We start from the raw sequence: 20,049 nt of genomic DNA on the forward strand, positions 1-20,049 counted from the left end.
ACGGAAATAAATACACTTAGAGGTAATGGCTTTTTTTAACGTTAACGTTCTAACAGTCAGTCTGTGGACCTAGTTAAACATGACTTCCTCTATGTTCTCTGATAAACTCCAGCAGTGGTCAGCACCTGGGCGAAATTCCAGGTCAAAATTGCCGCCAGATCATCCTGATCATTTTTTTTTTATATTTCTATTTCAGCATACAGTCACAGCGTTCACACTATCACTTCCTGTTTGAAAAATTATCATCAAAGTAAAAGCCCAATACTCGATTTCTTTCTGTAGTGCAGTGCTTTAAATACTAAGATAAGCTTTTGAATAGAGCTTTTATTTAGAAAAGATGTATACGAGGGTCTGAAGATTGTGTCAGTTGCTTAAAAGGCCTCTAAAACCGCCGACATGTAATTAAAGAAAACGATTAACAGCAGTTCCGGAAATCATTCAGACAAATATCAGACACAGTCCTAATCTCTACAGAGCAGACCTACCAGGATCTGTAGTCATCAGATTGTAGCACATCATGCCAGCACCACTTCCTCTCTGCCATGGGATTTGTGTTATGTAATACTTCCACATGGGATACATTATAATCCCAGGCGAGGTGACTGTCCCCTCTCGTGTGGGGATGCCACTTACAGTGGCTTTAGCTTCTAAAAATGGTTTTCAGTGACATGACATGTGGCTGTTTGAGAAATCTGATTCCTCACGGTTGGACTTGCACTCAAACACAATTTTAATGGATATCACAACATAAGCACAGAAGTAATTCAGCACAGTGTATACTGATAAATAAATGGCCAATGCGAACTTCAAAGATTCTCAGGTTGTGTGTGGCTGCACCGCTATGATGTTCGAGAATGCTACCTCATCAAATACTAGTAAAACAATCGGAGTCACTCTGGCCTATAGCAAAGTAAAGGCTGAATGAAAACTGATAGCATGATGCAGCCAGAGTGTATATCAGCAACTGCAGCTCATCTCTAATTCTATCTCAAGGCTGTTTGTCCATTTCCTTTAATAACTTCACATGCTGCATCACAGCCTCTGGCCTCCTTGAAGTTCCGACTCCACGCATGTGAATTTATTAGTTTCACATGCGTGGTTTAATTTCTTTCTGACTTGTTCCTCAGTCTTGTGGCTCAGCTGTGTGTCGCAGGACTGTGCTGCTCTGGGTGGGGGCCGCTGTCCTCAGCTCGGTCCGGCTGGGGATCGTCACTCAGTTTGACAGCGTGGAGGGCGTAGTTGATGGCCGTGCTGTTTGTCCAGCTCCAGGCTCCTGATACTGGGTTGTACAGCATTCCGAGTACAGACTGCACCGAGAAACCATCTGATAAAGGATGAGGAGAGTGGAGTGGTTAGAGCGCGGATACAGGAAATCTCCACAGCAACAGAACGGACAAACGATCCCTTCTTTTTTAAACATCTTTAACAGAAGATTCTAAACTTGTGTAAAAGCAACAGAACTGCTGCGTTCAGTAGCTGGTTGTGTCAGAAAAAGTGTAGCTATTCTGAAAATATAAACTGCTTTAGACCTCAAAATGTTTAACAAAAGAATGTATTGTAACGTTCATGTGCTCTCTCCCCTCCATGTGATAATGAGGACTTACTGGACGCCAGGAGGCGCTCAAGATCCACTGGGCTGATGAACTTCTCCCAATCATGGGTCCCACTGGGAACGATGCGCAGCAGCTGTTCGGCTACGACAATACCCAGAGCGTACGACAGGTTGGTTTTGTTAATAGTAGTGATGAAGAGGGAGCCGCCTGGCTGCACACACAGAAAACAACAGTTTTAGTTGATCATGTAAGAGAGACTCACAGATTTATGTTTTGATTATACTGCATCACTGCTGCAGAAAGAACATTCCTACAGGTATGTTCTACACATGTGAGGTGCATGGCTACCAGAGGATATTTATAGAGTGGATTTAGAGCTTTCAGTGGAGAGAGACCAGTGCACATGACTGGGAGGTAACAGCGTTCTACCTTGGTCAAAAGGGGAGGGAGAGTGGACTGGGGGAGAAAGTGGAAGGGAGGGAAAATAAAAGAGTCAGAGTGCAGCTCTTTTTCTACTGAATGAATCCAAACAATACACAAGTTCATACTAAAGCCTCTTTGCTGAAGTCTCCTGAAGCAAGATACACTGTAAGGTTTTTTATTGTGGTACAAAACTACAAGTGAGCAGTAAGGGTCAGACAGAAAGAGCGAAAGTCCAGTGTTTTCTAATCCAAGTTCAGAGGCATTGAGTGAAGATTAGGCAGATTTTTTCCCTCTTAACACTGGCCCAGGAGATTACGATCATCTGGCCTCGGTATTGATGCACAGCTTTCCATCAGAGCTAGACAAGATTCAAACCAGAGCACATTTATAAAAACATGAAGCTAACCTATTCCCAGCAGATGCAAACGCAACAAACCTAACAAAATCTGCATCTGAACCTTAGCATAAGCTCAGATGAACACGCAGACAGGCGCTGTACGGATGCAGAAATATTTGACATGAGGTAACAGCTGGGAGGAGAATCTCACACACACACACACACACACACACACACACACACACACACACACACACACACACACACACACACACACACACACACACACACACACACACACACACACACACACACACACACACACACACACACACACACACACACACACACACACACACACACACACACACACACACACACACACACACACACACACACACACACACACACACACACCCCTACCTTCAGCACGTGGCTGCTGCAGAAGGCAAACGTTTCCAGATCGGCCAGATGTTCCACCACCTCTGACGCTACAACAGCATCAAACTGACCCGCTCCCTGCTCCTCCTCCCCGTCCGCCGAGAGCTCCTCAAGGGTGCAGGCCTGATAGGAGACAGAAGCACGAACGTCCGGGTCATAGGACGCATGCAGCTGAGCCGTGGAGATGCTGTCCTCTACCGGATCTATTCCCACCACATTAGCCCCCAGGCGACCTAGAGGCTTGGGAGGAGGAGGGAAAGTCACAACTGGAATTATTCTACATCAAGAGGTTTTAAAAAGCCACACAAGAACATCAAATCAGAAACATTATTGCTCATATGTTCAAATCCGTCTTTGGAGGCACCATACTGCTAAAAACAATGACCATGAGCATACATAAATAAATAAAAAAGAGAGAGAGATAGATTGTGAAGTCCTGGGTACAGATTGCATGGAGCCAATTGTAAAAAAAAAAGACTCCTTTACACATTGAGGTCTCTCCACCTTATCTCCATCATGGTAAAAACTCACAAAGGGTCGGATCTCCTTTTCTTTTTAGCACCTCCGCCATATTCTTCTACAGTGTTTAATGGTGTGCTGAATAACTCCAAATGTATTTAACTTCCTGAGGTTTGGGTTCTTTAAAACAGATTCTCATTTCTGTGACATTAAGCTGCCTGGTCTACAGGCATCTTGTAATGCACCAGTGTTTGCAGTAATCACCACTGACACCCAACTTTCATGGAATATATTTACTTAGTAATCTATTAGACAGTACAATTAACAATAAACATGTAACTGTGAAAGTAAATTCAGGGCACAGTCGGTGAAGGATCCACCCAATACCACACAGATTAAAATGTAACAGCAAGTTAGAATAAACATCTCAAGTGGCTGGAAGTGAGCTACAGTGCCCTCCTCTGGACATTAGGTAGAAACACATCCCTGTGTTGAGAGCTGCACTTGCCTGGCCAGGGGCAAATCTCCATCCTCCCTGATCCCATCTGATGGGTCACCTTCCAGTGACAAGACACCCAGAGACACAAACACAGCTTAAATCTTAACAGACACTTTTTTTCAGGGGGGTATGTGTTTGTGTGCGTCTGAATATGACAGCCTGGGTGAGAGGGCCTTATAAATACAGGACCTGATTTTGTCTCCCCAAATCACAAAACACAGCTGGTATGTCCTCAGTTCAAACGAGGGCAGAGACAGGAGCTGTGTCCTCGGTGTGCAGCTATCAACACTAACAAACAGATAAACAAAAGTAAACGACCGACTGTCCGATCCACCACACTGAGACCAGTCAAATCAAAAGAGAACGAGGACCGGCCTGACGTGGAAATGTTTTTCCAGCACTGGTGTGTATGTGAACAGACTGACACTATAATGCACTGGAAGCAGAATCTCATAGTTTAACAGACTGCAATCTGCAGGATTAGAATAAAAGGCTGAATGTGACGTGAAAGGTAGCAATTGAAACAATTGCGACTGGACAGATTGTGTACAGGAAAGATATCTGTCTACATGTCCTTGTTCTCACTGTATCTGCATCTCTCTCTCAAAACACACACAAACAACACACACACACACACTCTCTTTACCTCTGTGAGCAGGCCTCCTCCACAGCCAACGTCCAGTATTCTGAGTCCTGCCAGCGGTTTCCCAGGATGCCGTGTTGTATGCACATTCAGCAGATTATCCCTGTGCAGGTAAAACACACATGTGAAATTTCAAATTAAAACATCTCTCTGCTTTCACATCTGTCTCTTGCGGTCCAACAGACGCCCCTTCATGTTATGCTCACAGTCTTATCTGACCTGAAAAGCACTGAGGGAAGATGTGAGTATTTTTAAAAGATCCACAGCCACATGTATGGGAGGCGGGAGACCCCATAGAATCTCTACATTCTGCTTACTCCTCTGTCACAATCACCGCCTCCATTTAGCTGCGAGCTAAATTGTTGGCCAGCTGACAACCTCAAAAGATCCTCTGGCTACAGAGTCAACCCTACCTTGCTCCTATGCTCCTTCATCCCCTCACACGCTGTCTAACGGCCGCCTGCCTCGGGCGTGAAACATGCAGAGCAGCCTCGGATCTGGGTATGCATCATCCTCATTAAAGCTATGCTGCGGTGCGTGAGCACTCGTGCAAACAGTGATGAAATGAGATTAGATGTTGGCAGACATCCACCTAACTAGCTCCTGACATCACTAAAATACACAAAGACACTAACAAAGGCTTCTTATCCACATCTGAGCGGAATGTCAAAGTATCTCCACATGATCAACTATACAGGATGGAGTGTTGTGATAAAAGAAGAGAACAAATTCTTTACTTTTACTCAAAAAAGAGTGAAGAGATCTGTTTGTGATGATTTTACCAGAGCCTTTGGATTGCCAGTGAAAATACTTATACTAAGATACTAAAATTCCTCAGATGTTGACAGACATTTTTCAACTTGGCCATAACATTTCTTATGAATTACTATAAATAAAAGGAAAACATGAATAAAAAACAAAAACACAATTGAAAATAAACATTTAGAAAGCTGTTTTACCCATATTTTGTTAACATATATATATATTTTTTATTATTAATCTTTTTGGGTCAGTTTTCTCAATCTGTGCAAAACTGTGCCAAAGAGCCAAACTACACTTCTAAATGATTTGCTTTAACACAAAATTAGTTTAACACATTAACTCAAGTAGGCTGATGAACAGCCTACTTCAGTTAAATTGTTGTTTTCAATAAATTGCCTGCTCACAACTTTTGGGCTCTTGTTCCCATTTCTTCTTTTTGCATTTTGAAACTCTACTTAGAACCTTCCTAAGATTCAACAGTGCAAAATGCAAATTCATGCAATTTTTTAACTGGTCTTAAGATTTTGATCAGGAGTGTATAAGCAATGACCAGTCTTCTTGTAGATCACTGGATCAATGCAACCTGTGTTTATATGCAGGGCTCTTTACTTTAGCAATTACCCTGGAGAACTTAACTGAGCATTTCTTCATCTAAAGTGGTAAAGAGGAAAATAAGAGCAATGTATTTTCTTTCCATATGACCACACATTGTACTGTGTCTACTGTGTGGTATGTTTTTTTTTTTTCTTGTCTCAAATCTCAAGGTGACTGAAATATTTAGGTTAGACATTAGTCTATATTATGTGTATTTAGAGTAAAGTGGCATATTCAGGTTTTTAAATGTCTGATTCATACCTGACTCCTGCAAATTTTCTCATAATCATTCATGTAATCTTAGAGGAAAAAGGCCAAGTCCTATTCTATACATTTTTCACTGATAATGAGCATTTCCTTTTAACACAACAATGGTCTATTTATGTGCTGTTGTGCTGTTTACCCAACTTGAGTGACCTGACTGTTGGCACAACTGAGCCAGAGCATCATAGAACACCTGAACTATCTCCATGAAGAAAACACTACAACCATCAAAAGAGAGCAACATTTGGAAACATCTAAAGTCGATGTAGTACATTTCAATATCAGTGAGGTCTGACCTTGATGGACCATTTAAACAAAGAAGGCTGCGAGGTTCCACAGCAGCATCAACTGCATCACAGTGAGACTGTCAGAGTGTAAAGGTGCAGCAGCAACAGTGGTGCATCTCATTTAGACGCAGCCTGAGGGCAGAGCTGTATCTGGAGAATCAGCCACACTCAGACATACACTGGCACTGGAGCTGTCACACTGTCAGCATAAACACCCATCACCACCAACACGACCATGGAGGGGGAAGGGGGGAGCGTCAGTGGGCTCTCGGCGAACGTAATGATTATCCTGCGCAGTCCCCCGAGAGCAGATCTTATCAATCAAAACAGAGTGGCAGCCAGCCCCCAAAACACTCGTTTGTAGAGTAGGGACGGCTGAAAAAGTGCTGATGTGCAAAGGAATCCTGTAAACCATGGTAGATATTGAAACATATTTTGCACAGACACACACCGTATAAAAGGAACCCTCAGGTCATTCATGGCATGAAGAGCTGCGAATTCTCCCTGTTCATCCCACCACTTGCCGGCCAGTGACTGGAACCTCCTCACCTCATCGGGGTCCACTGTGTTTCCGGAGGATGACCGAGTGCTGCACATGGAAAAACAGACAGAGAGCATTTAACACTATCCACAACTGGACAAATGGTTCTGGAGCCATGAAGTTTAAAGTCTCTGCCTCTTATATAAAGCTATAGAATCCTCCTTTTGGGTCATTCAGTGTCACGTCAGACAGGAAACAGGAAACTTTTAAGCAGCTCGTCTGTTAAATGATCGTGTCCCTAAAGGACAGAACAACATGTCTGTTCAATTGCTTTGATGTCTTTTATTTTTTTCAGTCTCACAAATCTTATTTGGGAGGTCATGTTGCAGATAAATATTTCAGTCAATGTTTATTGCAGTAATTATTAATAGCATGCCTTACTTCGGGCATGTTTAGGTTAACGTCAGTGCTGAAATACGTTTGTATCATGCAAGATTAGGGTTGCAAAATTTCGGGAATATGCAAAGTTGGAAACTTTCCATGGGAATTCACAGGAATATATGGGAATGATCTGGAAATGTTGTAGGTAATTTATACTGTATTTAATGTGTCATATAAAGACATAAATATAAACATTTTGTTTTGTCATAGGCTTATTTGAGACCTGAGGAAACTTTGGGCACTTGACTATATGCTTCTGGATCTGTGTCATTCATTAACATAGGTCTTTGCACAGTATTTGCAAATGTACACAGCCTTTCCTTCTACATTGGCTGAGGTGAAATGTCTCCACACATGAGATATACACGTGGCAATGTTCTGTAGAATAAGATGAGTAAAAAGCTTGTAAAAAAACACTAATGCAATGCCAGAGATATAAATAGTAAGCCAAACAATTGGAATCGTCTGTAAAAATATTTAACAATTGATGGAGAAATTAAAAGAAATAGGCTAGATGAACAGATGATCAATCCTTAATCAGCATGCTAATATATTTCCCCAGTAATATCATCTAAACTTACCTGACCAGCCCCTGACTAGACCTGCACACTTCAGCAGGCCTCAATAGCCCTGCTGTAGTGTGCAGGATGCTGGCAATTATCTGTGCATGTGATGGAGAAATGCAGAGGTGAAATTCAACGAGCAGCGTGTGCTGCATTCCATACATCTTTAAAAAAGAGTTTCGAATGATGTGTTTATTACTCAGATTTTAATTTGCGTATTTTTTTTTTCTTCAAATTCCCAAAATTCCCGAGCTTAACTTCCCATGGAAAGTTTCCGGAAAGTTTCTGAAAATTTACCGAAAATGTTCAGCCCATTTGCAACCATATGCAAGATAAATAAAAGTTTATCAATCAAGATACAAGTAACTGTGCAAAGGGAATTTTAAGCCTCCTTAAAGATGCCTGTCCTTTCTCAGAATCCATTCAAACCTTACTTGTTTTGTTTATACTCAATATTCACAACCTCACCCTATATTCCAACGTATGTGCTGAAAATATGTATCCCTAATTATAAATTTCCATGGGACAGGAATACATGTTTTCTACCATGGGTGAATTGATCTAGAATTCTGCCTATTTTAATTTTTTTTTAAATAAAAAAAAAAAAAATCTGGAAGGACACTGGAACCTAAACAACTAAATCAAGCTATTTCCATAATGTTTTTTTGTTCTTTCTGGCTACTGAGCAGACTTTTTGGGACCAATGAAAATGCCCAAGTTATGCTTCCACAATTTCTATTTATTATTGAGTTAAAACATGTAGTGAAAATGTGGATTCGAAGTACCTGCAATGTCACTCGTTTTTTAGGTTTTGTGCTTTTAACTAACTCAAAGGCCTCATAGATACATTGTAGGCCAGCACAAGCTTTTATTGACCTTTGGCATGTACAGAATTTGTTTTTGTCTATTCATCCTACAAAGACTGGTGATGCTGGCCAACAATAATTATCAAGATATTCATGATAAAACGTGGCTGTCCAGATAAGGGGTAGAAACAATAACTATGAAGAGCTGAGAAATATCAGGAGGAGAATCTGAGACGATTTGACACAGAATGAGCCGATGAGTTAGTAGATGAAGTGAAAAGTGACCACACAGAAAGTCTTGATGTATAAAACCCTGAGTCTCTAGTGTAAGCGTGTGCTGCTTTTCAAGATTATATGTATTTAAAGCTGTCTTTTCTCAAAGCATATTCTGAACTTTTGCAGAATAATAACAATAATAGACAGCAAGAAAGACGGTTGTGTTGGAGCCAAACTTTCATTCTGATACATTCCAACATTGTCAAGAAAAGGATCATTTGATCGGTACTTTTAGTTTAAGAAGTTGACCCTTGACTGAGCTGTCAGCTGCTTGTTCCGACCCTCCCAACACAACCAGCACCATAGACCAGGTGGCCCTGCTGCTGTCACCCGGAACCTTTCACTGTACCTGAAATGACAGGACGCAGTCGGACACGGGCTCCACACAGCAGCTCTCCTCTGCTGCCCCGCTGACCGCTGCCCACGCACCGCGGCCCGGCACAAGCCGGTCCGACATCTATACAGCCCCGACACGAGGCGTCCCAACCGCTTACAATACATGTCACGGCCCCGCGCTGCAGCCACACTGTCTGCTCTTCACCAACCTGCAACTTTATATAAACAGTCTATGGCCAGCACCAGGCAGTGGAACCTCCGGTGTTCCAGCGTTTACTGCTCGGGTAGACACGATACCAACCTTGGTTCCGGTCGGACAGATTAGATAGATAGATAGATTACTTTATTCATCCCCGAAGGTAAATTAAGTCTTCATAGCAGCCGGTATATTTGAATACAATAAAATACAATACAATAGAATAAAATAAAAAATAAAAAATATTGAGGTAGGTAGAAAGAATAAAAACAGAAACACAAGATAAATAGGTAGATAAGGTGCAGTGGCAAGATGATGGGACTGATGATATGATGGTAATGTAAATGTTAGACAGCATATACAAATAGTACAGTATATATAGTATATAATATATATTTATATATGATAGTAATTATACCAATATAATAGCAGTATAGATTAGTTGGTGATAGTTACAGGAAAGGGAAATGACAAATCTACTTTCCATCAAGGATAAAAATGGGTAGGTCTGTTTATTTACTGAATCTCTATTTATTGTGTAATGGTTGATTTACGGTTGTGACACAGACAATGAACGTCATCGGGCATGGTCGATTTGTGGAGAAAAAAGTCCTGAATTCTTTGTGAGGTCTGTGTGAGGATGTTTACAGATAATATCTACACTTTGTGAGAGTAAAGGTCAGACACTTTTCTGCAGCACTGATGTGATTTGATATTTCATGCTTATGACCCTTCAGTGCTTGTGATTGCTTCTTCATCTTCATGTAGTCCACGGTTACAACTATGATGCATTATCCAGACACAGTAACAGCAGCTCTGTCCTGTGCTTCATAAATGTAGTATATTCAAGTTTGACATAAAATGGGTTCCAGTTCACTAAAAGTATGACCAAACACACAGAAGCAAACTCAAGGAACAGTTTTATTGACATTTTACAATAATATTGCAGGAAAAAGATGAACCCTGTTACTGTTTAAAATGACATAACTTGAATCTTTAGTGTCTACCGAGTCTTGTTAAGTTCTGCATAAAATTACAAGTGTAAACTCCTACCATTCAAAATGTCTTGTTCTTCAGTCACACTTTAAAATAACATCATATTTACAGAAATGAAGAAAAAAAATGTATGAGTGAAAGAGAGAGAGGGAGGGGCGGTCACCTACACAACTGCCTCTATAATGAGACAAGCCTGTTCAACTCATGGAATTTAAAACGGTAACGTGCACAGGTCAGGAGGTTAGCTGTGCTCCTCAGCGTCTGCTATGACGGGAGAGGGACGCTGACCTGTAAGAGAGGCGCAGACAAAACATTAATATGCTGCACCGAGAACTCTTACCCACACATACCATATACAAATACATAGACATGCACCAGACATACTGAACATGAAAACATGAGTCCTGCATACTCTCGACAACCACATCTACCCTCTGCAGCCAAGTGATCTGTAATTCTTCGGACATTACTAAGACCTTATCTAAGTTTCCCCGCACTTCTCTGGGCAGGAGACAGCTTACTCATTTCAACAAGGGCTAAAAAAGAGAGATCTAGACTCTACTAAGGCAACAGAGGGTAACATCAAGAATTGATGAAACTGAAATTCATTCATGGTCAATTTGCATTTGATAGAAAGTATTATATACTAAAGCTCTTTATTGCAACAGATGTCTGTGACTGAAGCAGAGTTTTCGAAAACATTAGGTTATTGAAAAATACATTGACTACAAAGAATCCAGGGAAATCACAATGAGACATACAATGAGAACATACAATAAGAAAGAGAGAGAATAAAAACGAATACTACCTTGATCGCGACTTAGACTTGTGTTTGCGGCTTGCCTTCTTACCAGACTTGTGAGATTTTTCCGTCGACCGTGAGCGACTACGTTTGGATTTCTTAGATTTCTTTTCCTTGCTAACCTCGGGGGAAGGGGATCTGCTCGAGTCAGAGTCTGAGCGTTTCTTGCTAGCTTTGGCGGAGCCCTTCTTGCTGCCTTTGCTCTCCTGCCGGGAGTGCCTGTCACTCTGAGAGTCCGTGAATGAGTCGCTCTCTCTCCGTTTCTTTGATTTGCCATTCTCCTCGGTAACTCCAGAGCTTCCTTTTTCTTTCTCATTGCCCTTTGGTTTTTCTTTCTTTTTATCAGAATCTTTCTCCCTTTCCTTGTCTTTATCCTTCTTTTTCTTATCTTTCTCATGGCTATGACTCTTGTCTCTCCTCCTCTCTCTGTCTTTGCTGGAGCCCTTCTGCTTGTGTTTACTAAGACTACTATCCCTGCAATCCCTGCTCCTCTTCTTATCCCGGTCTTTCTCCTTCTCTCTCTCCCTGCTACGACTGCGGCTGTCTCTAGCCCTGGCTTTGCCCCTGTCTCGGTCTCTGGATCTTGACCTGCTCCTGTGACTCCTGCGCTCCCTGGAATCACTGCGCTCTGTCTTGTGGCGGCCTGACCTGTCAGCACTGCTCCTCCTCCTGTCCCTGACCTTCTCTCTACGATCGCTGCGACGCCTTTGTGAACTGTGGCTGCGTTTGCGAGCCTTGTGAGATGAAGATCGACTACGTCTCCTCTTTCTTTGTGGGGAGGACGATCGAGAGGAGCTGCGGGAAGATGCTGAAGAAGAGGAGGAGGAGGAGGATGAAGAACGACTGCTGCTGTGGCTTGATGTGGACAATGAGCTGCTTCTGTGACCATTTGCAGGGGAATGGCTGCCACCTCGTCCCGATCGCTCTTTCCCTCTAACGAAGTGCTTGCTTTCACTACCCTCCTTTTCACTACGGGACCTACGCCTCTCTACCATGGGCTCCGCCTGCCTCTCTTTTACTTCCTGCTTGTGTGGAATCTCTGCCTGACCCTCATCATGTTCCCCTTTTTCTCTGATCAATCTCTCCTTCACCATCTCCTCTGTAGAAACAAAGAGACAAACCAGAAAATAGGATCTGTTAGAATTCGTAACACAGCAATGCATGACGTTTTCAGGCATTAAAGTCGGACTAGTTACTGTGTTGTAATTTTAAAAACAAAGACTCAAACATCTTACCGCGTGCAAGCAGAGCCTCTTGTGACTGTTTTTCTAGCAGCTGCTGCATATCCCGTTCTTTGCGGCGGAAGGCATCCTGCTTCTCGCGGATGCGGTGGTGCAACTCCTCCTCGTCTGTGTCGGAGGACTCGGATCCTCGCACGCTGCGCTCATCGTCATCATCACTCTCATCTGAACCATAGTCACCAAGCCCGCCTGCCACAACAGAGCCCCCAGGTTGTTGAGTGTTGGAAAGGACCCAGATCCATTCTCACAATAAAGTTCCAACTTATGAAACACCTTATTCAGAACCCAAGGTCCCCTCACTCACTCCTGTTTAACGCTGTATTTCATCAATTATCCTCTTAAACTCAAACTAATGCATAGATATCTTTTAATAATATTAATATCAATACTTTAAGCGCATGCTTTTACCATCCAAGTGAAAACTAAACCCAGGATGCTTTATCTTGCGTTTTTTCCCCAGTTCCAACTAACATGGCGGCATCACTTAAATAATTTTTTTTCCCTTCCCCTGGTGACAAAAAAGGGATACTCACTGAGACCAGTCAGAGAAGCCAGTGCACTTGACTGTGCCAGCTGTTTTGCAGGAGCTTTGATTCACATCAACAACAGGAACAACATGTTAAAAACATAGACTGCCATGTCCTCAAAGGCTCGAGAGTCGCTAGAGAGGGCGGTCACAGATAAATTACTATTCACATGAGCTGCCGTTGGTAAAAGAAGAAACAAAACAAAAACAAAAATGAAAACTAAAAGGGGGAAAAAATGGAGAGAAGAGAAAGGGTTAACAAACAATCCAAGTCAAACAGTTGGACTGGAGGAAAAGAACCAATCTGTACTAATGCACAGTCACTTGAGTTGAGAGTCACTTGTGCCTATAACTGGTTGCTGGTCTGAGTCAATGCTGAGACTTTATTCAGTCATGCAGTCTTTCGGTTGCAGCTTCAATGCCATGAAGATGTTTTCAAGTAAAGGTTTGTAGGAAACATGGCTCAGCTTACTCTCCTTGTGATGCATTAGTTGAGAATACATTTTTTGACATACACCCATGTTTTAATTTTAATTTTTTGTTACCATGTTTGCTGCTCAATCATCCTTTACAGGGCACCAATGGATCTGATTTCAAATGCTTATATAAATATAATGGATTCTCTTCAGATTTCAACAATGTCTTGGTGACAAGTATGGATGATGCATAAACTGGAAAAAACAAGAGCAGACCTCGAGTAGCCTTCCGGTGAGTATCTTTGGCGATGTGTACGATCTCTTCGTTAGTGACCTCAAGTAGGATCTCTGTCAGAAGTGTTTTTGTGATGATCATCTAAAAACCGGGGGGGGGGGAAGCAGAGGAAATGCAATATTGTCATTGAAACCTTTTCAAACGGGGTGAGATCAACTACAACAATGTAGATGCATCGGTCAAACTGACTAGCTGAAATTCTTTTTCCTCCTCAGTCATTTCCGGTTCACTGTCCTCTGCAGGAGGTGATGGGCTCCGGACAGAAAACTCCCTCTTTATGACGGGCTTGGCTTCGTCGTTATTGTCGTCATTCCCCTCATCATCACTGTCCTGAAGTAGAAAGAATAAAAAAAAAACTCAGACTCAATCAACAAAGCAGAAATATCTGCATCATATTTAAACACGAGCATTGCTGCAGTTGGATCATACATATCACCACCAACACAACAATGTTAACTGAGTTTCAAAGATAACCCTTCTGCAGTCAAGGCCAGAAATGTGTTGCTTACAAATTTACTCTTGCGAGGTACGCGTGGCCCGTCACCATCCTTGTCTGCTTCGTGTTGGTTGCCATCATCCTTCGCCATTTCTGCACGCTCCTTCTCCATTCGTTCTCGCTCCAGCTTCTTCTGCTTCTCTCTGTCCATCTTTTCAAGGCCCTCACGGATCCACACAGGTAATGTTCGTCTTTTAACCGCATCTAACAGGAGAAATCCATGGTCAAAAGGATTATAGCCACATACTGAAATGTTTTAAAGATTTGTCAACTTGTTTTTAAGCTTTTACATTCACACACGTAGAAGACACCGACGAAGATGTCAAAGAGAGTTTGTGGTCATAAGAGCTGACTGTGTGTTGTAAAGACAATCACATGATCTACGCAGCGGAATTAGTATATCACTACCTGTGTCAGTCAGCTGCACCCGGCTGCTCCACCTCTCGCCTGAATAATGGGGAATAACGGTGTTTATGTGCTGTAATCAGAAATATGTGATCTCTGCAACCAAATGAATATGTTACTTGCTGCCTGTGACTGCTGCGCCATCCCTCACCTGAAATCTGTGGAGGATTAGTTGGTGATCTGAACATGTCTGAGCAGAGAATCTCCCGCTCCGTTGATTGTGTGAAAGGCAAACTGCGGAGAATGTCCACACCCAAATCTCCAGAGCTCCTCCGCAGGTCTGAAACCGGCTTAGGTTGAGCGAAATCACACTCACCCAATGGTGCCGCAGCCTCCTGTTTGACAGGGATCTGGATAGGGGATCTGGGCCGTTCTCTGAACCCGGGGGGTCTGGCATCTCGTCTGTTCTGAGGAGGACCCTGCCAGTATGGAGAGTGGAATCCCGTAGGTGTGGGGGGGAAGGATGAGGCAGCTCCATGCTTAAGAGAGACAGCACAAAAGTAAATATTAAGAGAATTTTAAAGCACAGAAGGTCCTGTAAATACCACCAGGTGGCATTCAATGAGGGTGGGACTGTCGTCTTTCCCCAGGTTATTTTAGCTGACATTCATCCATCGCTCCTGGGTGCGCTAGAAAATCTGTTTGCTTGAAAAAGTAAATTAATAGCTAATAAAATAATACCAAACCATGCTGGATCCTCAACTAGCCAACACTCTCCTCTGCACCGCATCAAGAAAGCAATGACTGATACACCTAGATGCTGGGACCCGGCACAGTTTCTATGGATTGCTCCTTCTTGTGTTACTTGGTTGTCACACTTAAACCCAAACGCTTCAACAATTTCTACTGTAGCATCTGCATACCTGATAATCAAACTGGTTCATGGCCATGGGGGCCATGGCGTAGCTGTCGGGCTGTGCCCCATACCCATGGCTGTTCTGGGGGTAAACCCCGCGGTGGGCTTCAGAGTTGAACTCCACGCTGTCCTGGCTGTTGCTGTCCTCACTGGGGTTCACCACATCCATTGGTCCTGACCCTGGAGGGATCCAGGCCTGGTCAGGGGGTGGAGGAGGAGGAAGAGGAGGGGGCTGTCCATGCATTCCCCATTCTATTAAAAGTGTAGGAAGACAACATAGTAAATACAAACCAATTCAATATGAATATCTTTGTGTACCCACAAAGGGAAATTCTGATTAGTTACGTAGTAGATGCCCAAGAGAGACTGTTTCACATCTATTTGTGAGCTTACACCTTTAAGGTCTAATGTCCGGCATTTTATTTTCCTATTAATCTTCTTCAGCCGTTACAAATTCTTAAAATTACATCACATACATTATTGGTGTTAGACATCTTCAGAACCACTTTGACTATAAAGAAAGCGTTTGTGCTCTGGCTGAAATGTATTATGACAACAGCGTAATGCTGCATTTACACACAATGCAAAGCATGTAATCCTATTGCTTTACTAGTGTAAGTTTGGCTACAGGATAGAAAGCAATGCACATAAACACAACCCTGAAATATATGTCCCTTCTCCTGCAGGAAAGAAGATGTCTACTGGTGACTGCAGTCACGCCTTGGAACCAGTCGTGAGAACGCTGGAAAATTGAGCTGTGCCCCTGAGCCCCTGAGCTGTGCCTTCGCACAGCTCAGGGGCTTAATTCTTTCTCAAGAAGCTGAGTTTGGTTGACTACTGATTCCAGCTCTACCTGTGGCTGACCAGTGGTCAGTTTGATGCCCTTCCAGCTCAAATCACAGAGTTTAACTCAGCAACACAGTAATTGGCCTTCACGTCAACGAAAATCTTTCTCACGAAATCAAAACGTATTTCAACTCAAGTTAGAGAAAGGAAAGATGAGAAGTGTTACTTTGTGTCATCTGACTGTGTGTAATTTCAATGCACAAAATATTTGCTTTGCCTTTGATGTGAGCGCACCACACGGATTTAAATACATTTGAAGAGAAAATCAATAACAAGAAAAGAGATACCTTACAGCTCAATAGGATTCAATGCATACCTGGCTGCCACATTCTGCCAAAAGCTGGGTCACCCTGGAAGGCACCATGGTTACTTTGTCCGACAGGTTCAAGGCCTGGGATATCCTGCCCATTGGGCTGAATGCGTGGCTGCTCTGGTACTGTTGACTCCTTCTGGGCTATCCAAGCCTGTGCCAGAGCCGCCCAGTCCACTTGACCTGCACCAAGTCAAAAGATAAACACAAGGATGTAAAATGTACTGACAAACACAGGGCTCTTATTATGGAGGGTGCTTGAGATGAGCAAAGAACACCAGCCGATTTCTTGTTAATAACACATGCTTTCACTGTGTATTTGCATCACTGACTTGGATCTTGCTGGTGCTGGAAGGACTGCATCCACTGCTGCTGGCTCAGAGGCCACTGCGGCCAGGGCTGTCCTCCCTGGTCCCACATCTCTCTCCCTGAATCCAAACCTGAAACACCGAGGCCAGCCACACTCAAGTTCAACACTTTTAAATTAGCATCACTCTAACTGACATGGCGATGACAGTTTATGTGCTGTAACTGTGCACTTGGATCTGGTCTAGTGGATACACTTACGACTGAGCGTTAGCTTCGACTTCAGTGCTTACGTTACATCCAACTGCTCGGCTAGCTCTGTGTTGGCATTCAGTTAGGGACCATCCATAAAAGGAACCAAAGGCTCTGTGCTTGAATGTGTTATTGCATTTATTGATATTGCGTAACTACATTCGAAGTCGTTAAAATCCGAAACTATCAGTTGCCTGTGCTTCTCCTAGCAGCAGAAGCTCAACCAAGCTAACACGAGCTAACGTTAGCCGAGATAAAAAAAATGGACGCTAACAGATAGCAGGAGTATTTAAGCAGCTGAACAGATGTGCCTCTGTGTTTAGATTAGAATCCGTGCAGATGTGTACGGTGAATGAACCCGAATGAGATCTTTGCTTTAGGTAAAACAATGCGCACCTTTTCCTCACAGGTTCCCTCCGATGCTGCGGATCCAAATCAAAATGGCTGCAATGGAGCCGGGGCTCTGCTGCTGCCTTCACTGGCTGCCGGGAATTTTGTATCTCACTCTTATTCTGCATCTACCTTTTCCAAAATGTTGTTGCATTTATAGTTTCGCATAAAATAGAGATTGCATGTCTGTAAAATGAATCGATCATCAACCCACTGCTTTGAAACTTTAGGATAGTAAATACCATATAGTAAGCAAACTCATTAATCAGTAAATTTGCCCGGTGAGTTTTGCTTTTCGCTTCTTCATACCGAGCACAGGAGATTACGGGCAGCACGTAATGGCATCATTGGCACTGCGAGTTTCATTGCACTGGTGACTGTATTGCACGCGCACACGCACACCCTCTTGCCCTCCCCTTTAACCCCCAGCTATATGTGGGGGTTATGTCTATAAATAGATCTACCAGATGGTTTTAATTGATTTAAATAACACTTATCCAAAGCACATCTCTCTTATAATGAATCTGTATTATCTTTGATCTATTATTGTTGTTATGTAGTATTGTTTATCATAGATAGCCTCAGATTTCTTTATTTACAGCCAGGGAAGATGCCCTGGAGGTTTGGAGAATTCTATAAAAACTAAAACTCCTGCTGCCTGTGGTCTTTTAGACCTTCCCTTATAATTATTTTATTGACTTATTTATTTAACCATTTTATTTGAATACTGGAGTTTTTTAGTGACTTGTAACACTCACCGTCACTGGGTGTCAATGCCCGCTCATTCAGAGTTCCGCATTCTAACTCCAACCTAGACCCCTTCTTCCCTTAAAAGGAAGTCTTAACCTTCAAACAGCCCTTTGTTAAAACAAAGAGGACCAGCCAAACTGTCCTCAGTCCGGATGGTTTATGCCTTAAAGGCTCAGTATGTAAGATTAAGGTGAAAGGGATCTATTGTCAGAAATTGGAAATTAAATAATCCTAGTGAATATTCCACTTGTGTGTTTCATCTTATTTGTACAAATTGTTGTTATCTTTACCCTAGAATGGTCGCTTTCGGTAGCAAGTGCTCTCTATGGAGGCCATCGTGTTTTCTTTTGAGTGGTCCTGAACAAATTAGATTTTGATTTTTTATGATAACAGAAGGCCATCACAGGTTCTCCTTCAATCAATCAATCAATCAATCAAATTTTATTTGTATAGCCCATATTCACAAATTACAATTCATCTCATAGGGCTTTAACAGGGTGTGACATCCTCTGTCCTTAACCCTCAGCAAGAGTAAGGAAAAACTACAAAAAAACCTTTTAACAGGGTAAAAATATGTAGAAACCTCAGAGAGAGCCACATGTGAGGGATCCCTCTCCCAGGACGGACAGAAGTGCAATAGATGCCACGTGCAGGACAACATCATCAATAATCAAAGTCTCTAGCAGCATTGGTGAGGGTAGACATCCCGAAGGACAACCCCAACATGACATGCCAAGCAGTCCCGCTGCAAGCACAGTCCATGCTCAGCAACCATCTAGACCACGATCCACCATCCAGACCAGACGCCACTCCAGTCCTCAGTCACCGTCCACCGCCGCCCACCAGGAGGACCCATCACAAGCCAACACTGCGGTCCTGGTCCACCGCCCGTGCCCAATGCCAACACGACACAGGGTCCGCCACCAGCACCACGATCAGCCCACATGACTCAGAATCCGCCACACTGGATCCAACACCGCGACCCCCGGTGCGCGATCCACAAACCATAATCCATGGTGCGGCCACAGAGGCCCTGGATCTGCAGGTGATAAAGCAAAGGGATTCCGGGGAAGGGGGATAGGGATGGAGAAGAGGAAGGAGAAGCTGGAAAGAGAAGCTCTGTGTGTCATGTGTCATAAAATAGAACAAGTAACGTTCTGGCGCACTAATTAGCTCTAACTATAAGCTTTATCAAAAAGGAAGGTTTTGAGCCTACTTTTAAACGAACAGATGGTGACTGCCTCCCGAACTGAAAGTGGTAGATTATTCCACAGCCGAGGGGCTTGATGGCTAAAAGCTCTGGCTCCTACTCTACTTTTAGAGAATTTAGGGACGCTAGTAGGCTTGAATTTTGGGAGCGGAGTGCTCTGGTGGGTTTATAAGGTATTAACAGCTCTTTAAGGTATAAAGGCGCTATATTATTAAGAGCCTTGAAGGTGAGGAGGAGAATTTTAAATTCTATTCTAGATTTAACTGGAAGCCAGTGTAGCGATGCTAATATTGGAGAAAAGTGCTCTCTTCTCTTTTTTCTCGTCAGGACACGTGCTGCGGCATTTTGGACAAGCTGTAGAGTCTTTAACGACTTCCTGCTGGAGCCTGATAATAATGAATTACAATAGTCCAGTCTCGATGTAACAAAGGCGTGGACTAGTTTTTCTGCATCTTTTTGTGAAAGGACATGTCTAATTTTTGAAATATTACGCAAGTGGAAAAAAGCGGTCCTAGAAATTTGTTTTAAGTGACTATTAAAGGATAAATCAGGATCGAAGATCACTCCCAAGTTCCTAACTGTTTCATTGGA

General features: G+C 42.9%; 2 protein-coding genes across 10 annotated transcripts; both read right to left on the bottom strand.

The window, feature by feature from the left end:
- Positions 1–712: 712 nt before the first annotated feature.
- Positions 713–9,448, bottom strand: coq3 (coenzyme Q3 methyltransferase). The gene is made up of 6 exons (XM_062399484.1): positions 9,179–9,448; positions 6,714–6,851; positions 4,359–4,458; positions 2,737–2,994; positions 1,605–1,764; positions 713–1,324 (listed from the first exon to the last, which is right to left on the bottom strand). The coding sequence occupies exons 1-6, from the start codon at positions 9,328–9,330 to the stop codon at positions 1,137–1,139; spliced, it is 996 nt and encodes a 331-aa protein (XP_062255468.1). The 5' UTR covers positions 9,331–9,448; the 3' UTR covers positions 713–1,136.
- An 816-nt stretch (positions 9,449–10,264) lies between these two features.
- Positions 10,265–17,582, bottom strand: pnisr (PNN-interacting serine/arginine-rich protein). 9 transcript variants are annotated; one of them, XM_062398703.1, is made up of 13 exons: positions 17,505–17,582; positions 16,883–16,990; positions 16,557–16,733; positions 15,402–15,646; positions 14,855–15,017; positions 14,542–14,580; positions 14,147–14,337; positions 13,827–13,967; positions 13,619–13,718; positions 12,934–12,987; positions 12,395–12,589; positions 11,166–12,258; positions 10,265–10,645 (listed from the first exon to the last, which is right to left on the bottom strand). In XM_062398703.1, the coding sequence occupies exons 2-13, from the start codon at positions 16,968–16,970 to the stop codon at positions 10,612–10,614; spliced, it is 2,520 nt and encodes an 839-aa protein (XP_062254687.1). In that variant the 5' UTR covers positions 16,971–16,990; positions 17,505–17,582; the 3' UTR covers positions 10,265–10,611. The 9 variants fall into 9 exon arrangements, 8 of the variants coding, with proteins under 8 accessions (XP_062254687.1, XP_062254684.1, XP_062254685.1 ...); XM_062398700.1 differs by having other exon boundaries at positions 14,690–15,017; XM_062398701.1 differs by lacking the exon at positions 17,505–17,582 and adding an exon at positions 17,118–17,453 and having other exon boundaries at positions 14,690–15,017.
- Positions 17,583–20,049: the final 2,467 nt, after the last annotated feature.

The sequence above is a fragment of the Platichthys flesus genome, chromosome 11, assembly GCF_949316205.1.
Source record: "Platichthys flesus chromosome 11, fPlaFle2.1, whole genome shotgun sequence".
NCBI classification, from domain to species: domain Eukaryota; kingdom Metazoa; phylum Chordata; class Actinopteri; order Pleuronectiformes; family Pleuronectidae; genus Platichthys; species Platichthys flesus.

Bases quoted from the DNA above. Each gene is read 5' to 3' on its own strand.
- coq3 (XM_062399484.1), bottom strand. From the start codon at position 9,330: ATGTATTGTAAGCGGTTGGGACGCCTCGTGTCGGGGCTGTATAGATGT. The intron at 4,459-6,713 runs GTGTGTGTCTGT...TTACCTGCACAG, and splicing joins CTGAGGGTTCCTTTTATACG to GGATAATCTGCTGAATGTGC. The intron at 1,325-1,604 runs GTAAGTCCTCAT...ATCCTTTATCAG, and splicing joins TGAGCGCCTCCTGGCGTCCA to ATGGTTTCTCGGTGCAGTCT.
- pnisr (XM_062398700.1), bottom strand. From the start codon at position 16,970: ATGTGGGACCAGGGAGGACAGCCCTGGCCGCAGTGGCCTCTGAGCCAG. The intron at 13,968-14,146 runs GTAAGCAACACA...TTTCTACTTCAG, and splicing joins TACCTCGCAAGAGTAAATTT to GACAGTGATGATGAGGGGAA. The intron at 10,646-11,165 runs GTAGTATTCGTT...CCTCTCTTACAG, and splicing joins AAGTCTAAGTCGCGATCAAG to GTCAGCGTCCCTCTCCCGTC.